The sequence below is a fragment of the Monodelphis domestica genome, chromosome 1 (assembly GCF_027887165.1).
Source record: "Monodelphis domestica isolate mMonDom1 chromosome 1, mMonDom1.pri, whole genome shotgun sequence".
NCBI lineage: Eukaryota > Metazoa > Chordata > Mammalia > Didelphimorphia > Didelphidae > Monodelphis > Monodelphis domestica.
Genome location: NC_077227.1, coordinates 273917879 through 273939202, shown reverse-complemented (window position 1 = coordinate 273939202; position 21324 = coordinate 273917879). Strand labels below are relative to the sequence as shown.

The 21324-nt window shown below is 38.2% G+C and overlaps 1 protein-coding gene across 1 annotated transcript in view; it reads left to right on the top strand.

Moving 5' to 3' along the window:
* The first annotated feature begins 225 nt into the window (after positions 1-225).
* SGPP1 (sphingosine-1-phosphate phosphatase 1) overlaps positions 226-21324 on the top strand; it is an 89076-nt gene continuing 67977 nt past the window's right edge. The window contains exon 1 of the mRNA XM_001377752.4: positions 226-1320. Coding sequence (XP_001377789.1) covers positions 634-1320 — 687 coding nt within the window. The 5' untranslated portion in view covers positions 226-633. The remainder of the gene's footprint in view (positions 1321-21324) is intronic.

Here is a 21324-nt window from a genome sequence, read left to right as displayed (position 1 = left end):
CCAAGGAATCCTATAAACCGAGGGCGAAGGTCTGGGAAGGAGATAATGAAAAGAAATAAATTACTCCCAGTACAGTATTGCCAGTTACATCGCGCCCGGTCCCGCGTGGCTTTCTGGGGTTGAGAAGTAAAAAACAAAAGAAAAAGGAAAAAAGAAAAAAAAAGAAAGAAACTATTCCTACCATCCCACCCACGCAGAGCAGCAATCCCTTCCCCCAATCGCAGCACCGGAACGCCCTCCTCCCCCACCCTAGCCTGCGCTGTTTTCATCCAGTTCCTCCAGCGCCCCCGCCCTTTTTGTGGGGGCGAGAACTGGCGCGAGGCGCGCGAGCGCGTGCTGGCTGAGCCGCGGCGACGGCTGCGGCCGAGTAGAGGAGAGGAGGGAGGGGAGGAGAAGGGGAGAAAAAGGAGAGGGCGGGCACGAGAGTGTCTGCTGTTGAGGCCTGTGGTGCCGTCGTCACACAGCGGAACCGAGCCGACTAAGGAAGGCGCAGCGGCGGCTCAGGCTCGCGCTTCAGCTTCGGCTGTTACTGCTGCCGCCGCCGCTGCTCGGCGGCGCCGGGACAGAGCCCCCACCCCACCCCCCAGGCAGGGCGGCCGGGCAGCGCGGAGAGCTCCGGGAGATCCCGTTATCATGTCGCTGAGACAGAACCTGGCGGAGCTGCTGGTCTGTCTGCGGGACCCGCAGAAAGTGGCCAGCTTCCAGCGGCTGTGCGGGGTGGAAGAGCCGCAGCGGACTGGGACTGACACTCCGCGGCAGGGGGAGCCCGGAGCGGCCCTGGAGGTTGGAGGCGGCTGCAATCGAGACCGCTCGGCCATTCCGGAGGGGAGCGGGGGCAAGCTCCGAGATTGCAGCGCCCGGAACGGCGTGAGGAACGGGCTGCCTGAGGCTGGCGGGGCCACGGCCACGGCCGGGGAGCGCGAGAGCCAGGCAACCCTCCGGAATAGAGTGCAGGGTCTGCGGCGCAACTCCCTCACCGGGGAGGAAGGGGAAGTGTACGGAGTGCGAAACTGGCTCCTCTTCTATTTGTTCTGCTTTGGCACCGAGCTGGGCAACGAGCTTTTCTATATTACCTTCTTCCCCTTTTGGATCTGGAACTTGGATGCCTTCGTGGGCCGGAGGCTTGTGATCATCTGGGTCCTGGTCATGTACCTGGGCCAGTGTGCCAAGGACGTCATCCGATGGCCCCGGCCCGCCTCACCGCCCGTGATTAAGTTGGAGGTTTTCTATAACTCGGAGTACAGCATGCCCTCTACCCATGCCATGTCTGGCACAGCCATTCCCCTCTCCCTTGTCCTCCTCACCTACGGCCGCTGGCAGGTAAGTGTGCCTCTCCTTTTCCCTTCCCTTCTCATCCTGTCCCATTCCTTCTCGCCCCATCCCTTCCTACCTTCGTTCTCTGTCCACTTGGAAGGTTTGCCCGGGGCCGATTGGTATCCAGCTGGATGGTTGAGATTGAACTAGGGGAGGAGTACTTACGTAGTTTGAGAAGTCAGTTAGACAAGTATTTATTAAGTATCTGCTCTGTACTCTGTACGGAGCTCAACCTGGGGATACTAAGAAAGGCAAAAGATATTTCCTTTTCCCCCTTGAGGAAGTGCACCGTGCAAAAAACTTACGCTACATACAAACAAGATATTTACTGGAAAGCGCTTAGATTAAGGACGGGAGAAAGCTTCTTGCTGGAAGTGAGATTTGAGACTTGAAGTAATCAGAAAAGCCTAGAGCCGAAGATGAGTTGGGAACTGGGGCAGAGGGAGGGCTAGCGGTGGGGATGCGGGGTACGGGGAGGAGATGAATCGAAACCCAAAGTATTTAAGTTGCTTCTGTAGTTTTAGTTTTGACAAGCTTCCTGCCCAAATGTTCTCCTTCCAATAGTCTTGCTTGATTAGCAGCTAGTAGATCTGTAATTATTGAAGGAGCATTTTAATAGGTTCCAACGTCAAAAGAACATCTTCCCCATGGTCTCCAGGAAACTTAACTGTTTGTGTTAACCGGCTGCTTGTTGAGATGCCCTTACTAAAATTTCTAGTTTAAACTCATAGAGGGAACACACACATAAAAACACCCACAAGGTAATAGTTGTGTAGTTAAGACCCGAGCAGTGTTATGACAGCCCATAAAATGGATTAATATGCAAAGTCTTATTTTTCTATTACAGCACAATCCGAGTGTAATTTCAAAAAGTACTTCAGGAAGTCAGGAATGTTAATACTAGGCATACTCTGAAGGACTGTAGTTCTAACTAAAAAAAAAAGGCGCTTAGAGTTAATTGGATACAGTTGACTTGGAAACTTGCCTTTTTTTAAGGGGTGTGGTTGTTATTTGCTGATAGGTGAAACAGTTTTAACTTCTGGATCACTAATTAGTTTCATTTGCTGAATTACTCCATTTTATTGTTGCAAAATGTGTAAAATGTGTTTTTTAAAGATGTATTTTGAGTAAGATATGCCTTCCAACTTCAAAGTAGTTATGAAAATAATTTTCAGTAATCCACAGATTGGATAATACATATGGTTCTAATTTAGATTGGTTATTTAAGAAGATGAACAAACTCATTCTCCAGAAAGCTAATTTTAAAAATCTTAATTATCTCATTTGTTTCCCTGTATTCCCCTTTTTATTTCTTTATAATACTTCTCTTTTTATAAACAACTTGTTTCCTCATAAAGTATGTTGGTAGGGGGTAGCTAGGTAGCTCAGCCTATTGAGAGCCAGGCCTAGAAGTGGGAGGTCCTGGGTTGAAATTTGGCCTGGGACACTTAGCTGTGGGACCCTGGGCAATTCATTTAAGCCCCATTGCTTAACCACTCTTCTGCCTTGGAACCAATATACAGTCCTGATTCAAAGACATAAAGTAAGAGTTTAAAATTTACAAAAAAAAAATTTTTGAGTATATTGATAGAATGCTATGTCCTTTACTAAATTGTAAAGAAAGGGCACTGTAGACCAATCAAGCTTTTAAAGAAAAATGTATTGTATCTTTAAATGATCTTTAAAGGATGAAAACTTTTGTTTTCCTTTGCTGGCTCAAAAAACAAACTACATTACTTTGAGAAATACCATCTCACTAAAACTCCCATTAAAAACTGCCCAACTAATATCACAGATTTAATTGTCATAGTAGTGGATGAACTATTTTCTCCTATGTATTCTATATCTCTATTGCTATAACTGTAGCTTATAAAAATGTCTGAACACTAATCATTTATTTGTAGCATTTTAGATCTAGTCCAACCAGTCTCATTTTACAACTGAGGAAACCGAGGACTGAAAAAGTTATCTGCCCAGGACCACAGGGTAGAAATAATAAAACTAATACGTGACAGAGTTGGGAGCAGAACCTAGGTCTTCTGGCTTCCAGTGTTCCATCCACTGTGTTAGTAACAGGATTCTTCTATAATGTGTTCTATTCACTACACTTAGCAACAGGTTTCCACTATATAGGTTTTTAAATGATAATTCATATCTTAATCACTTTTTTGCTTGTGTAGGTAAACACTAAATTTTTTAGGGGGAAATTAACTTCCTTACTTAACCTTGCCTTTTAGAGTTTAGAATGGCTTGGAATGCTAGTTATATCTTTTAATGGTTTTTTTGCTATACTTATATTTTTGCATCATAGAAACCTAGAATCTCTGAGGTGGAAGGTACTAGAAAACCATTTAGTTAAATCCATACCTACCTGAGCAAGAATCTCCTCTATTACATATGATTCAAGTGGTGATTTGGCCTTTGCTTGAAAGCCTCCACTGAGGAAAAACAAACTTACCTGCTAAAACACACCGGTCCTTTTTTGGATTGCTCTACTTGTTCGGAGATTTTTCTAATTTCAAGCCTAAATGTACCTTTATCTAAGTGTACCCATTGATCTTAGATCTGGTCTAAGCAAAACAAGTCTAATTCATCTTGTATATTAATTACAGCCATATAAATACTTGAAGATAGGTCTCATGTCTACCCTAAGCCTTTGCTTTTCTAGGCAACAGCATGTCATCTCCACATGTCTATAGTACTTTTATGAATAATCTCTTAATCTCCTTCATTCAGTAGTTATTTGTGTTCTATTCATGTTAACAGTGTAGATAAGAAATACTAACTATATTTTTGTGCTTTCATGCAGAACAAATGCAGTTCACTGGTCCTTAGACATGAGAATGAAGTATGAGTCATTTATGGAATGTAAATCTTTATATTTTGACATGAGCTTTATTTGAATCAAGGTGCAACTTTTTTGTCCAACCTAGTATACTTTATTTGTAAGTTTACCTCCTAAGTTTTTTGGTGGAAGCAGTTATCCTTATAATGAAGACTTTTATTGACTTTAAAGTCACTAAAAATAAAATTTGTAAGATTAGTTTTAATTTTTAAAAAAGCCTCTTTAAAAAAATGCCTTTTGCATTTGAAGAAATGCTTATTTTTTAGTTGTTTTGAAAGTTCATCTAATGAAAGTTCTACCAGTATCTATGTGACTGTAGCAGTGCCAAACATATACAGAAAAAAAACCTACCTGATTTTTATTAGGTTAGTTTTTTTAGTGAAATGAAAAGCTATATACTTGTTCTGTCTTTCCTCAAAATACTATAGCAGAACCAACAGCTTTAAAACTACTCACAGGATCTTCATATCTCTAGGGATAAATAGTGAAGAAAATTATTACCTTGAAATTGTTGAGATAGGAATCAGAAGCCAAAAAATAAATGGTTTATATACCCAAAGCTCACAAGTTTGATTTGAGAGTTTTTTAAGTCCATTGTCTTCCATAACTATTTCCCATATATACCACTCTTAAAATAATATTATCCCTTTTACCTCATTTAAAATAATATACCTTTTTGCTGTCAAAATCTCAAGGCAATATGTATGTGGCTTTTTTTGATTAGTCCTTCTTAACCTTATATTAATTGAGCCAGTTTAGTCTAAATTCTTGACCTCTCCACAAAATGACTGAGCTTTTTATATGTGTCCATTTACCTGCATGATTTCCTTTGTGGATATATTGCAAAAATAATTTTCAAGGAAAGGATGTTGATTCCCCTATGCAACAGAATTCCTCTCTGGGCTCCACACTCTTTAATCCTATAGGAAAATTTCTCTTGGCTCTGGGATTAAATCTTGACTTTTATTCAGATTGATGTCCTACTTAAGTCTGCATTCCTAACTTGCTACCCTTTAAGAGTTATTCCATGATACAGAATGAGAGACTGAAACTGTAGTGTCTCAAGCAATTTCTAGGGCAGGATTTATTTTTATTTTTTGCTTTTGTGCATTTTGCTAAAGTCTTGTGGAGGAAGGGAATTCTGGGATGAAAACTTTTGAGAACCAGTGCTTTATGCTAATATTAGTGATTACTGTTTTTATTTTATTCATTGGATTTGGGTACAACATGAATTGGAAAGCATATTTTTCTTTATGAACATGTCACTCAATATCTTATTTATTGTCAGGTACTTCGTTTTTTTCAATTTATCATTATACATATGTGTCCTGGAATAAATATTTTTAAGTAATCCTAAATGAAAGGCCAATTAATTTTTTTTTTTACATTTGGTTTAGCCAATATTGCAAATCAATTCAAATTTCTTTATTGATCCTACCCAATACTTAATCATACTACTCCCAGTTCCATTGTACATACATGAATTGCTTTCCATAGGTATGTCTAAAAATCCTCTCATATCCCATTTCATCTAAGAAATCTTTCCAGAAAAGATAGTGTGCATGATGTTTTGCTTCTTTAAAAAATTCATGACTTACCCCACTATCAATGTCAACAGATTTAAAAAATAGAAAAAGTAAAATAAAACAAAAAGCCAAAGTTAACCATAAAAGCCAATCAGCATATTTAATTGACATAACTGGCTTGGGATCCTTGTCTGTACGGGAAAATGCAAGAAGTAGCAAAAAATTGTTTATTTTTGATATACCATAATAACTTCCCCAATTAAAGTAATGAGTATAAAAATAACTTTTGCCCTATCAACTTCACTGGGTAGATAACATCAAGTGAAATGATGTTCAAGAGAACACTTTGTAACTTGAAAGCCCTACATAAATGTTAAAATTACAATTCTTCAATAATTCTGCAGTCTCATGAACATAGCTATTTCCTTCATTTGTGTATATTACAATTCATTCATGCTTTCAAATCCTATGAGATTCTGGTCCATTTTCTCTCATTTCTGTCACAGAGAATCTGCCATGTGCTGACAATCTTCCTCTAGATTCAATTACTTTTCATTGATATTAGTGCAAAACTCAAACTGTCCATTGGGGCTATATAACTTTCATCATGTTTTCAGAAATAACATCTTTTAGGCCAGTTCTTGCATCTTTGGAAATATACTGTAGACTGCTTTATCTGCCATTAATCTCTCAGTTATTCACAACTTTGGGAAGATATGTTTCATAAAGTATCATTAGGAAAACATTTATGCCAAAATAATGTGTTGGTTTGAATTTTTTTCTTCCCTCTCATACTAGGAAAGAAGTTGGGGTTCTTTAGGACTGTTTTTATTTTACTTTTTCCCCAATTATATGTAAAAACAATTAAAAATTTTTTCTAATAACTTTTGAGTTTCAGCTTTTCTTCCCCTTAACCATACTTGAAAAGGCAGTCACTTTGATGTAGATTATACATGTGCAGTCATGCAAAACATTTCCTTGTTAGCTATGTTGCAAAAGATAACATAGCTCTTCGCCCTCCCACCCTAAAGCCTAAGAAAAATAGAGAAGTAAAAAATGTATGCTTCAAACTGCATTCAGATATCATTAATTCTTTCTCTGGAGGTGGATAGCATTTTTCATCCTGAGTCCTATGGAATTGTCTTGGGTTATATTGCTGAGAACAGCCAAACCATTCATAGCTAATCATTGGATCATACTGCTTTATGTGCAATGTTCTTCTCCTGGTTCTGCTCATTTTATTTTGCATTGGTCCATATAGATCTTCTCCGGTGTTTTTTTTTTTCTGAAACAATCCTGCTTGTCAGTTCCTATAGCACAATAATATTCCATCAAAATCATATGCCATGATTTGTTTAGCCATTTACCAGTCGAGAAGGCATCCCTTCAATTTCTAAATCTTTGCCTCCACAAAAACTGCTGCTATATATAGTTTTGTATATATAGAACCTTTTCCTATTTCTTTGATCTCTTTGGGATTCAAACCTAGTATTACTGTTGCTGGGTCAAAGGAAAGGGTATGCACAGTTTTATATTCCTTTGGGCATAGTTCCAGATTACTCTTCCAAAATGGTTAGATCACTGTTTCCCAAAGAGAATTTTAAAAATGGGAAAGGACCCATTTGTACAAAAATGTTTATAGCTGCTCTTTTTGTGGTGGCAAATAGTTGGAAACTAAAGGAATGCTCCTCAGTTGGAGAATGGCTGAACAAATTGTGGTATATGATGGTGATGGAATACTGTTGTGCTATAAGGAATGATGAATAGGATGTGATTTCAGGAAGAGTTGGAAAGACCTAGGTGAACTGATGCAGAGTGAAATAAGAACCAGTAAAACAGTGTACATAGTAACTGCAATGTTGCCGAATGATCAAATGTGAGAGAGACAATATGGATCCTATAACTTTGGGGAAAAATAAAAGTAACAAAATGATTGGATCAGTTTACAATACAACTCCACCAAGAGTGCAGTAGTGTTCCAATTTTCCCACATTCCCTTCCAACATTTGTTTTCCTTTTCTGTCATACTAGTCAGTCTTATGGTTGTGATGTGCTACCTCAGAGTTGTTTTAATTTGCATTTCCCTAATCAGTGGTGATTTAGATAATTATGTCAATAAGTGCTGAGAAATATTATTTTCCTTATTTTATAGATGATGAAACGTCAGGAGGGAAATACTCATCATCACATAGTGAGGTGTCAGACAAGTCAAACCCTGCTCTAGGCCTGGTACTCTCTGCTATGCCATTATCTAATAGAATTCAGAGGAATGTGATATTAGAAAACTTAACATAAAGTTAAAATTTTGAGAGACTGTATGGTATGGTTGATAGTTCTGGATGTCTGATTAGGAGGATTACGGTTCAGATCTTTATCCTGATACTTAACTATTTGGTTTCCATGGGCAAAGGACAGCCTCTCTACCTCAGGTAACTGTATTGTAACTGTTTTATTGGCAAGTTCCTTTTAGCATTGATCAAGAAAGTTCCCAGTCTAGGGATTTCCAATATCAAAAAATCTTAAATGTTACTGCATTTATTTGTTAACTTTACTCAAAAAAGGCGATTGTATATTGTGATAGTATATTGTGAAGGTACATTTTATGAAGTAAAATAGATAGTTGGGTTCTACAAAGAAGGGAAAGAATCACCAAGTGATACAATAGGCTGTTGTAGGAGAGTTAGCTATACTATAGCTGATACTTTGATTAATAAACTGGGGGGGGGGGGGGTGAGACACAGGATTCTTATATTTGAAGGGTTAAGAGAAAGGAAAAAAAGGGAAGGGATCTGACAACCTGATTTGGATTTTTTATATATGCCCATGCGCTTCATGTAAATTGTCCTTCATTCACACTCAAGTGTTAATTCAAGCATGCATTTATATTTTAAATCTTTTATCTCTATATAAATGGAAAAACTTTTCCCTTTTTAAAGGATTTCTGGCTTCAGCATAAAATGTAGAAAATTTTTATGGGTTGAAGGGGCCCAAAAATTCATAATGGACCAATTCTGACTGGTCCTAAAAATCAATCTGGTTTAGTTCTTTTAAGGTTTACTTGCTGGTACGGGATGTGGGAAAGATGAGGTTTTCTTTCCCCAAAATATTTGTGCAAGATATTTTTCCATACAATTTTATTGTTTTTCCCCAGATGGTCTTGTGAGGCTTTCCAGGATCTTAGTGCTCAACCCCAAGGTACCTTGCAGGCATGTACTTTCCTTCTAGGTCTCCTTCCCCCACTCAGCTTCTAAGCATAATGTGTACCCTCCTCCCAATCTTAACTTAGATCCAGGCCCACACCCATTCTTTTGCTCCAAATCTGTATTTTGTTTTTAGTATTTAATGAGTTTTCTCTTAGTTGATAAAATATTGGATCTTTTCTGTGTCAAGCCTTTTTGCTCTTTCCATGGCTTTTCTTTCTTTCTTTTCAAACAATTCTTACCTTCTGCCTTAGAATCAATACTATGTATTGGTTCCAAGACAGAAGAGTGGTAAGGGCTGGGCAGTGGGGGGGTTAAGTGTCTGAGACTAGATTTGAGCCCAGGACCTTCTATCTCTGGGCTTGGCTCTCTAGTCACCAAGCTACCTAGCTGCCCCTCCATTGCTTTTCATATCCCTTTCTCCCACATATTTTCTTTTTCCTTTGATTTTATGATATTTCTTCTTTTAGGAGGCAGCTAAGCAGAATAGAGGAGAAAGTCCTGTATATGGAGTGAGGAAGACCTAAGTTCAACTTGTATCTTAGACACTTAATATCTGTGTGCTCTCAAGCAAGTCATCAATCTCCAGTTTTTCTTCTCTATATCTTTTATCTGTTTGCTTGTCCCATTAGAGTGAGCTCCTTGAAGGCAGAACTGTTTTTTTTTTTCCTTTCTTTGAATCCCCTGTACTTAGCACAGTGCCTGGCAATTTGTAAATGCTTAATAAATACTTTTGACAGTTACTGACTTAACGTCTATGCTCCTCAGTTGTTGTTGTTTTTTTTTTAAGTAAGTTTGATTCAGTCACTTATAAGGTCTCTCCTAACTAAATCCATGATCATGTGATCCCAGTTTTTCTACTTGCCTTACCACTCCTCAGGTTCTCTTGTGGGATCATCACCCATGTCTTGTTGCACATCATTCTGTCCTTCGCCTTCTTCTTTCTATTTCCTCTTTCTCTTTTCTTTCCTCCACTTTCCCCAACAGTGATTTCTTAGATGATGACTCTGCATTCTTAGATATCTGTCCCTGTCCATTTCCCTCTCTCTGCCAGCTATGCCTGGTCTCTTACCTTGGAATCTCTGACTTCCTTCAGGGTTCAGCTCAGGTGCCCCCTCCTACATGGTATCTTTGCTATTGCACTCTCCCTGATTTAGCTTCTTGAGAGATAGTTTCAATTTTGTTTTTGGGCCTTTCACATAGTAGCAGTTAATGAGAATTGAATTAAGTCAAAAATAGAAAGGTTTGTATAGCTTATCCATCACTATATATACCTTTGATATGTATTCCAAATAGGCAGTGGGTTGGGCCTAGAATGAAATAGGAGAGTGACTTAAATCACCAACAAAGTTTGGGAGCTTCTGTTTCTTCCAGAAATAGTATTTTTAATATCAATATTCTACCAATGTTACATAAAATATGATTGATTCATGGAATGCTACAGTCTTTGAAGTGTTACCCCCCAAAAAACCCATTGTGATTATGTTGTAGCAACACATAACAAATGAAGACCTTAGAAAAAATACTGAAATAGAGAGTAATGGATGATAAAAAAATGATCTGGTCTTATGGCAAAAAAAGGAATGACAAGTGATCAGGCCAAGTGCTTCACTGAATCCTCCTGATATCAGGGAAAATGTGAGAAACTCCCCTTCTCCAGAGCCAAAGGATCTAGATTCACATCCCAGCTCTGCCATTTATTATCGTTGTTATTATGTGCAAGTTATCTAAGTTCTCTGATTCTCATTTTTTTTTCTGTAAAATTAGGGCAAGGGGGGACTAGATGATTGCTAAGGTCCCTTCTAGCTCTAACCTGTGATCCTAGGATGATGATGATGTTAAACAGCACCCTTGAGGTTAATTAGTGGGAGGACATGGAAGTACAAGGGGGAGGGGATCAATGGATGAGCTTCAGTCTCCACCCATGGAGAAAATACTTACAATTGATGACTTTATAGATCCTTGGAAATATTATTGTATATATTTAAAGTAATAAATCATTCTCACTGTTGATCAAAATTTTCACAATATAAAAATTTATTTCTTGCCATATTTATATTGCTGTGCATAATTATTCAATTCATATTTTTCTGAATTATGAAGCAATTTGGCATAGTAGTGGAAAGTCCATTTAATATTTGAGTATTTAAATTTGGATATAAAGTGTTTTCACAGAAGTCACAAAACATAAAGCAAAGCAACTAAAATTGAGCAGAGTAACTTCTAGTCTGGAATATATTTGGCATTCTCATTGAAAGTGGCTTGGCCCCCACCTCCCCACTTCCATGGAATCTTATGAATGATGTGTCCTACCCTGGAGGCCTGACATTAAAAGAGAGTCATAAGCTCTCTTTGGTTGATTCCTCCAATACCAGAGTTTTGTTTTGGGTAAGTCTCCAAAACAAAGGTTAGGCTTCTGCAGATGTAGTTCCCTATATCCCATACAACACACAGTATACTAAATGGACTTTGGCTTTAAGACAACCTTCATTTCACATACGAAGGATATGCTTTAGAATCAAAGGACTCACAGGAGTGGTGGTAAGGATATAAAGCTTTTAGTCCATTTGTCTCTTTCTGGAACATAAAGATGGTTTAGGGGCAGCTAATGTAATCTTTTCCTGTTGCCCCCCTCCATTCCTCCAGTTCACCTTGGCACTCCTTCCTCTGAGTATATACCACATAGCTGGGAAGAGTTGTCAAGGACCTGTAACTCTCCCACTGATGATATAGCCTAGGTCCTTTGGGCCCATGGTTGACATTCCTCTTCCTTCTTCAGGAACTCCACCCTCGTGCCAGAACCCTCAAACTTGGGGGCTTACTATAAAGTAACTACTCAGGAAGCCCATTCTTAGGAACTTAGTTCAAAGGAAACAAAACGTCAAGGGACCAGGTATCTGAGATCCAGGAACCTTATACCAATTGGACAATGCATACTGCTGGCTTCTGTGAATTATTTTCTTTTGGGTAAGGGAGAGAGATAACTCTATCCCCAACACTGCTGGAAATCCAAGGGGAAGAGAACATCTGGAACAGGGTCAGAAAGTTTCACAAATCATTTTTATGGAACTTTGGGAGAGGCAGCTCTTCTGAAATAAATCTATCTCACCTGCTGCATTTGTTAATCATCAGACAGTATAAGTCAATCAGAATCATTCCCTATGTACTGTCAGTTTCCAGGGTGCCAGGGCACATGTCACCATGGAAAGTGCCCTGACAGCAAATCTCCATGCTCTGTAGTCTCTCTGAGAGACTCTCTAACCTCCCTTCATTGTTATTCATGGACTTATTTACACAGTGTCCCAAAAGGATTGGTGCAGTTTTAAGCTAAAGCTTAAGATGACTTTTGAGACAACTTGTACTTTGTGAATTATTCAAGCTCCTTATTTTTTCTTATTTGTCCTAAAGCTTTTTGCATTTTAGCCCTTCCTTGGTAGCTCTGAATGAGGGACAGATGCCCCATTCAGAAATAAATCTCCACTAAAAACTTAAATTTATTTTGTTCTGTTACTCAAAGCGTGTTCATTTTTAAGGTAACATAATTTCATACTTTTAGTTTCTATTATCTCTGTTATTAACCATTCATATAATATGTAAGTCAGATAAAGTTACACACTAAAAAATAGTGTGGATTAATTAATTAAGCAACAAACTTAAATTCCTATGGGTACTATTCTAGGGTCCTGGAGATAAACAGAAAATAAAATCATCCTTAATCACAAGGTGTTTACATTCTAGGCTATTTTAATATTAGAAACATTACAGATTCAGGAAATTCATTGTAAAGGCATCTGCTGATACTGGTAAAAGGTTCCCCATATTCCACACAACAGTCAGTATACAATATGGGCTGAGGTTCAGAGGACTACTCATTAAATATTGCTATTTATCATAATTATTTTAAATTTTATAATTTTTTATAATTATGCTAGGCAGATAATAAGAAATTTAAAAGATCCTTCAACTAACTTGGGATTTAAATTGGAAACTGTTTTTGTGCATTCTAAGCATGTATGGCAAATGTTTATCTTGAACACGTGGGGATAAGAAAATTGTTTAGTTCAATAACTGAAGGAAATGTTTTGATAAGTTTGCTCCCCATCTTTATAGGATATGCTCTGTGCAGATTAGATAGCAGTTTAAAAAAAATGGAAAATTTCCAGCTGGTTTCATTTACTTGTAACTAATTCTAATTAATGGGGAAAGAGACTGAAAAATTTTGGTGTTACTTTGGATGGTGTTTTACAAATTTTAAATTATTAAAATATTGTAGTATACCCATATGCTATGAGTTAATTGAATCAGATCATTTTACATTCATACCAAAGATTTCATTTTTGTTGGAGAGAACAAAACACAATCCATTGAGAAGTGGTCTGGCATGTGAATAAAAAGCAAGCCTCAAAAGTCAGGAATTTCTGGATTCAAGTCTTTGCCTCAAACACATACTGACTCTGACTCAAGGTAGTTATGGTGCCTTAGTAGTCCAGGCACTAAATTGCAAAGCACTTGCTAATCTGCTATAGTCTTTGTTTACCTTTTTGGGGAATTTCCTGTTCCAATGAAAATCACAGGTCTTGGATCTCCTCTCCCTTTCTTCTCCTTTCCCCCAAATTTCATTATATAAAAACTTCAGAATGTAATACCTTAATTTAGCAAGCTAAAGGATTCAATTCCCTGAGTAAAAAGATAATTAAAGAACATCTCAAGTGAGAACATTTGTCACAAATTTAAAGTACGATAATTATTATTCACCATCTATTAAGTATTAACAATAATAGGTGTTGCTGGGGTGAGGATGAGTTATTTTAGTTAGTTATATGAGTTAGTTTAGGTGCAGTAGGGTGTTCTGGATGTGGGGTGACAGTTTAGAACAGTTAAGGTTCTTGGAATAAGATAAAATACGATGGTTTAATTTGCAGGAATGAGCTGTTGGAATGGGAGGGATTCACACTATTTGGGATTCTTGGTAGCAGCTGCAGAATAAATATAATATTGGCCAATTGGGGGAACATGAATTCAGTGTTTAGGGGAATTGGTGGGGCTTATTTACATTTAGTAAAAGGATATTTACTGCCCACTAGAGTGAATGAGGCATTTAAAAACCGACCTACTTGTTCTCTCAACCCAATGTTCCATCTGTATTTCTGTCCCTTTTTTGTTTATAGGAGGTCCCTCATACCTAGAATATATGTTCTCCTTTCTGCCTCTTGGAACACTTAATTTCCTTCCTTAGAGTGTCAGGTCATGTGCATCTAATATGGGAAGCCTTTCCTGTTCCCCATAGCTGTTAGTGTCTGTCTCATCTATATCTTCTCTCTCACCCCCTCTTTCTTTCCTCTCTCCCTTCCTCTTTTTCTAACTTAGCTTTTTACTTGTATCTCACTCTTATGCCTTGTTGCACCACTCACCCCAGTAGAATTTAAGCTCTTCTGGTTCAGCAATCATTTTTGTTTTGTCTACCTTGCACTTAATAAAATGCTGCTTGATTAGTTTGGAGTGGATAGGAAAAGTGTGTTTAAAAAGAGATCCTATCCAAAGTCCAGGAATTTGTTCCTTTTCCATACCATTTTCAGCATTATTACAGTAATATAGATACAATTCAATATCTATAAATCAGTACTTCTGTAGACCTTGTAATTTAATATAATGTGCTCCTCCCAAGCTCTAAGTGTATGTTAGTAGTAGTCTCTTGGTAACCGAGGATGACGATTTTCTTTGTGCGCTTTCATCTGTGATGTAGATGAGTGTGCACAAAAAACACTTGTGTGTGAAGGAGATTTAAGTGGAAAAGTCGATGCACAGAGACAGTCCTATTCTCTCGGCATTGGAAGCCTGGGTCCGGCCTGTCGAAGCCGTTGCCCGGGTGTGGCCGCTGCCACATGCTAGCAGCTACTGGGAGCCACAAGTGAGAGCTGGGTGTCAGGTGGTGGTCAGAGGCTGGAGAGCTGCCCTAGGAGGGCAGGACAAGCCCTCCCTACCAGAGATACTTACTACTACTCCCTGAGCACCAAGAGAGTATTAATTGGGAATCAGGAAGCATGGGGCCCATTCTATTTCCATGTCAGTGCTGACTGGGCTGCTACAGGTCAGTCAGCATAATGGGGAAGCTAGATTAAGGTAAACCTCTCTCTCATCTTTCTTCCCTTCTCCTTTCTATCAATAAATCATAATAAACATAAAACACACAGCCAGACTCAAAATTTTTAAGCATAACAAACTAAAAAGTTTCTGACCCATATGTGTGTTGCCTGAGGACTAGTCTAGTGAAGGTGTGTCCCCAAGTTGGCTGCCTTGTGATGAATTTTTCTATCCTAGTAACTCTTGAAAAAAGACCAACTACTAGATTATAAAGGGATTACCATCTAAATAGTGGAGTGCCAGTCCCAATGAAACAATAGCTCTGAGGTAATATACTGAAAAGCAGTATACTTTAATGAGTAACAAATCTGCTCTTTCAACAAGATTGGCATAATTAGGGTGGATATACAGTTTTTTAGATGTTCATGGAAACTTATGTATATTAAGCACACTGTGAAGCTTAAGAATTTATAGAATGGATGAAGAAAGTTAATGACATTTTGGAAGATATATTAAAATAAATGAATCATTCTTTGAATCAAAGACTTTTAAATTCAGTACTATAAGGTTCTCCAAAGACCTCTACTAGAAGAGGCTAGAAGAGTGCCTAGCTTCGAGTAGACATTTAATAAATGCTTATTGGCTGACTGAAGACCAAGGTGTATCTTCTTAATGGAAATTCAGACTCCCAAATGATTAGCTTGGGGGGGGAGATGGCATGGTGGGTGACACATGTGCCCTTAGAGAGTGCTCTGTGTGCCCTCTTTGGCAGTAAGTGTGCCATATAGTTTCTCCATTATTGGCATAGTGTAATCAGTGAATAAAATTTTTCTTCTTAAGTTACTCACCCATGTCAAGTATAGGCATTTCATATATCTTTTGGAGCTATATTTACATTATGTAGTTTTTCTTGGCACTACCAATTGTTGTAGTTATCCCTCCCCCTTCCAGTTTTCACCTTATAAATGTTCTTTTGACCTCATGCTGGGGGAGGGGGTGGGATGGAGTGAAATGAATTGTGTTCTTTAAAGTTTCTGCCCCTTCTGCCATTTTATTTGTATATCTTAATAATGCTAGAATTAGAACTTATGAGAAGTTATAAGAATCCAGATCTACTGTTTCTTCCTTATTTCTTCCTTCACTATCCAAGGGCTTTACTACCTACTGTACCAGTTTCTTGTGTGATTTCTGGGCTAACTGTTGATCAGAACAGCAAATGATATTCCAAATTCTAGCTCTAATAAGCACTATATAATTTATGCTTGACTTTTTCTTTATTACAAGAAAGGGTTCAATTATAGGGCATGAGAAAAGGGAACTTGGTGTGTTAGAAATAACTGTTACAAACAAAACCATTAATAAAAGTATGTTTTTAAAGTGTTATATAAGCAAAAATTGTTATGAATAAGTGTCCATCTATCTGTTACATTTTTATGATCTGTTAACAGAAAATGAATATTCATTTGCCCAGAGCTGAACACAAAAACATTTAAAAACATCAAATGATGCATACTAGTTGGAAAGTAGGGACTGTATTTTAATTAGTCTGAGTATCATGCTTGATTCTTGACACCACATTCTAGGAAGGACATTGATAAGTTGGAGAACATAAAGAAGAAAGTTACAAGGATGATAGGACCTTGATATCATATCATATGAAGCCTGGCTGAAGAAACTGTGTTTACTGTGGGGAGAAGACTAATGAAAAGACATAATAGCTATTTTCAAATGTTTTAAAGGCTTTTCTGTATAAAATATGTTCTGCTTAGTCCTAGAGGGCAAAATTAAAAGTGATATAAATAGGTTTAAAAGAAGCAAATTTAGGACTGTGTGAAGGAAAAATTTTCCCAGCTATGAGAGCTATACAAAAGCTGAATAGTTGCTCAAAGACTGGATTACCACTTGCTAAGTTATGTTGAACATTTGATGGCCTGATATCCCTTCCAGTTCTATATCAGAATAAACATGGACAGGGAATAGGGAACTGAGTTCAAATCCTACCTCTAATCATAACTACTTGTGATTTTTTTTTTTAAACCTCCTGGGCCTCATTTCCTGATCCATAAAGTAAGGGAGTAGACTAAATGACTCTGGTTTCTCTTCCTGTTCGGACCCTATGATCTTACAGTATTCCATAAGGAAGAATTTAATCATTGGTAGCTGAATAAATGAATGAAGGGTTTTATATTCTACTATTTCAAGTCATACATGATCTCACTGATGTGGGTATCTCCTCCAATGATGGCAGATCACAAGCCAGAATCACAGAATCTTAAGAGCTAAGAGGGGGACCTCTGCAGCCTGCTAGTACAATCTATGTCTAAAAGGAATCTCCACTTTATAGCTTACTCAACAAATTGTCATTTAGCCCCTGGGTTAAGCGTACAAGGAGGGGAGACCTATAACCTCTCAAGTTAAAACCTCATAGATGTAGCAGTCCAGCCCATAGGTATTATGGAGAGACAAGGATTGTGAGTGAGCACATGGCCATTCTGCGCATGGCAATGAGCTCTATTCCCAGTGGCTGAAGTTAGGGCGCGAAACCTTGCTTCCCTTTGTCTCACTCACCTGAGGATAATAACCCCACCTTCACCTTGTCATAATTTGCAATTATCCAATGGCAATACACTATGTAACTCATCTATATATATTGAGGCATCATGTAACTTATCAATATGTATTGAGCTCATTTGTATATCAAAGAGAATAAAAAGAAAGGGACAGCCAGCTCCCCCCACTTCGAGAGGACCGGTTTGCCAAGGAGCAACTTCTCCCCTTTCTCTCTCCTCTCTATCTTTTTCCCTGAGGCCTGGCCCTTCAGTCAGGCCTTCCTGTCTCTCTATCTTTTCCAATGCTAATACCTAGCATTATCTAACTCCTTTAGTTTCTAATCTCCTTTCCTACTGAGCTAGTATTATCCTCTGACCAGTGCAGTGTTAAATTGGGATCATTGGATGGGAATAGCCTTAATAGTAACGTCCAGTGGTCAGAGCAGGCTGTGGCTCCTGCATATTAATAATTGATTACTGACTCATTTATTCACATCTCTAAGGTCGGCTCTTTCACGCCCTTCGCAGGATTCAAAACTTCTATCCTGTTTCTATTTTCCTACCTTAAAACTTCTCCGGGCCGGGAAGTTTTAATAATGGTTTGAATTCTTTAAAACATCTTGGTAGAAGGTTTTGGTTTTTGTTTTCCCCCAGACATTAAGCCTAAATTTGCTTTTTTTTTTTCCCCAAAGAGAAATTACAAGCAATGTTGTTGAACTGCTCTGTAGTTCATGTCACTCCAAAGTTGCCCTCAATTTTGTCTTTATTCCTATAGGACCTGCATTAATGACCCCCTTGTTAAATGAATGAGACATTTGATTAGTTTGGGGGGAGGAAAAAACAGAAGGAAGATACTACCAAGTGACAGAGAAGAAATAGGAATAACCAACAAAGATGGGACCAAAGAGAGGAAAAAGAGATTCATGAGGAATTGCACCAAATTAACCTCATTTTTTTTTTCCAAAAAAGCAAATCTCTCCTGTAGCACTCTTGGAACATTCAAATTTCCTATTCTGGAATAGTACTGTTCTACAGTACTATTTCTGTACTCTGAACTATTAATTATTCCTGTCCAATTTCCTCCAGCAAGTACCCCAAGAACCCAGAGCTTCAGATTAAATTTGTTCCTACTGTGCTACAAGTACATTTGTGTACTGTCCTATAGAGTAGTTGGGTAAAATGGTGATCTGTGGGATAGTCTCTGTTTCTCTATCTTTTTGGATAGACTGATGATGACCCTTAGCAAACTTGTTTCTGGAAACTGCCCAATAATGTGACAGCTGGGAAATTTGCCAGGGTTCCTTTGTGAAAGCAGTTAATTCTGGCTATTAGAATATGGAAAAAGTATTTCTAGTCCAGGTTGGGGCTTTGAAGATGATTACAAGCATGGGATTCCCACTCTGCCTGCAGGTAATTTTTATTAAAAGAAGGCCTTATGACCTATATCAATAAGTCACCACTGTTAGACTAATGCTTACCAAACTGTAACCTCATATTGTAGAGTTCATATAAAATTACATTCCTGATGAATCTGAACTGAAGTGGTGTACTTCATAAAGCGAGTCCAGATACCCAGAAGTTCAATTAATGGAACCAATATTCATTTATTAATCTATTGATTAATAATGTGTACCTAACTGGCCAGGGCAACCTTCCTAGTGAAAGTTGTACCAGACTGAAGTTACAATGCAGTTTTTATAGAATGCAAGATACAAAGCAAACAATTTTCATTATGAGACATAACCTTGATGGAGCAAGCAGCCTTATCGTCTAGAAGCTATATTGGTCAGTGGTGTGGGGTACAGGGCATTCCATTGTATATCTTATCCTAGCTGCTGGCACCAAAGGAGTTATTTTCACATGGATTCTAACTATTCTGAGCTGACTGACCTTCACAGGAAAGGTCAGTTCTGATTTCTACTTTCCCAGGGAAAAACAGATTTTTCTGGTCAGTGACTTAGTTTACCTCGCTTCAAACTACTACTTTATTAATAGTTTTTTTACTTGTTTGAAAGGGAACCAGCCTAATACATAGATTAAAACTAATTTTTCAGGACTACAGTTTTAAAATGTGTTCTTTTCAGTTCTTATGTTAAACTGGTTAAATGATTCAATCCAAACTTTTTTTTTATTTTTAAACATTATTTGGTCATTTACAAACATTATTCATTGGAAACAATGATCATTTTCTTTTCCTCCCTCCACCCCCCTCCCACCACCTCTCCCATAGCCGACGCACAATTCCACTGGGTTTCACGTGTGTTCTTGATTCGAACCCATTTCCATGTTGTTGGTATTTGCACTAGAGTGTTCATTTAGCGTCTCTCCTCAGTCATTTCCCCTCAGCCCCTGTAGTCAAGCAGTTGCTTTTCATTGGTGTTTTTACTCCCACAGTTTATCCTCTGCTTGTGGATAGTGTTTTTTAGATCCCTGCAAGTTGTTCAGGGACATTGCATTGACCCTAATGGAGAAGTCCATTACCTTCGATTGTACCACAATGTATCAGTCTCTGAGTAAAATGTTTTCCTGGTTCTGCTCCTTTCCCTCTGCATCACTTCCTAGAGGTTGTTCCAGTCTCCATGGAATTCCTCCACCTTATTATTCCTTTTAGCACAAGAATATTCCATCACCAACATATACCACAGTTTGTTCAGCCATTCCCCAATTGAAGGGCATCCCCTCATTTTCCAATTTTTGGCCACCACAAAGAGAGCAGCTATGAATATTCTTGTACAAATCTTTTTCCTTATTATCTCTTTGGGGTACAAACCCAGCAGTGCTATGGCTGGATCAAAGGGCAGTCTTTTATTGCCCTTTGGGCATAGTTCCAAATTGCCCTCCAGAATGGTTGGATCAATTCACAACTCCACCAGCAATGAATTAGTGTCCCCACTTTGCCATATCCCCTCCAGCATTCATTACTTTCCATAGCTGTCATGTTAGCCAATCTGCTAGGTGTGAGGTGATACCTCAGAGTTGTTTTGATTTGCATCTCTCTGATTATAAGAGATGTAGAGCACTTTTTCATGTGCTTATTAATAGTTTTGATTTCTTTGGCTGAGAACTGCCTGTTCATGTGCCTTGCCCATTTATTAATTGGAGAATGGCTTGATTTTTTTGTACAATTGATTTAGCTCTTTGTAAATCCGAGCAATTAAACCTTTGTCAGAGGTTTTCATGAAGATTGCTTCCCAATTCGTTGCTTTCCTTTCGATTCTAGTTATATTGGTTTTGTTTGTACAAAGCTTTTTAATTTGATGTAGTCAAAATTATTTATTTTACATTTTGTGACTCTAAGTTTTGCTTGGTTTTAAAGTCTTTCCCTTCCCAAAGATCTGACATGTATACTATTCTGTGTTTGCCTAATTTTCTTATAGTTTCCTTCTTTATGTTCAAGTCATTCACCCATTTTGAATTTATCTTGGTGTAGGGTGTGATGTGTTGATCTATTCCTAGTCTCTCCCACACTGTCTTCCAATTTTCCCAGCAGTTTTTATCGAATAGTGGATTTTTGACCCAAAAGCTGGGGTCTTTGGGTTTATCATATACTGTCTTGCTGAGGTCACTTGCCCCAAGTCTATTCCACTGATCCTCCTTTCTGTCTCTTAGCCAGTACCAAATTGTTTTGATGACTGCTGCTTTGTAATATAATTTGAGATCTGGGACTGCAAGGCCCCCTTCCTTTGTATTTTTTTTCATTATTTCCCTGCATATCCTTGATCCTTTGTTCTTCCAAATGAACTTTGTTATGGTTTTTTCTAAATCAGTAAAGAAATTTTTTGAAAGTTCAATGGGTATGGCACTAAATA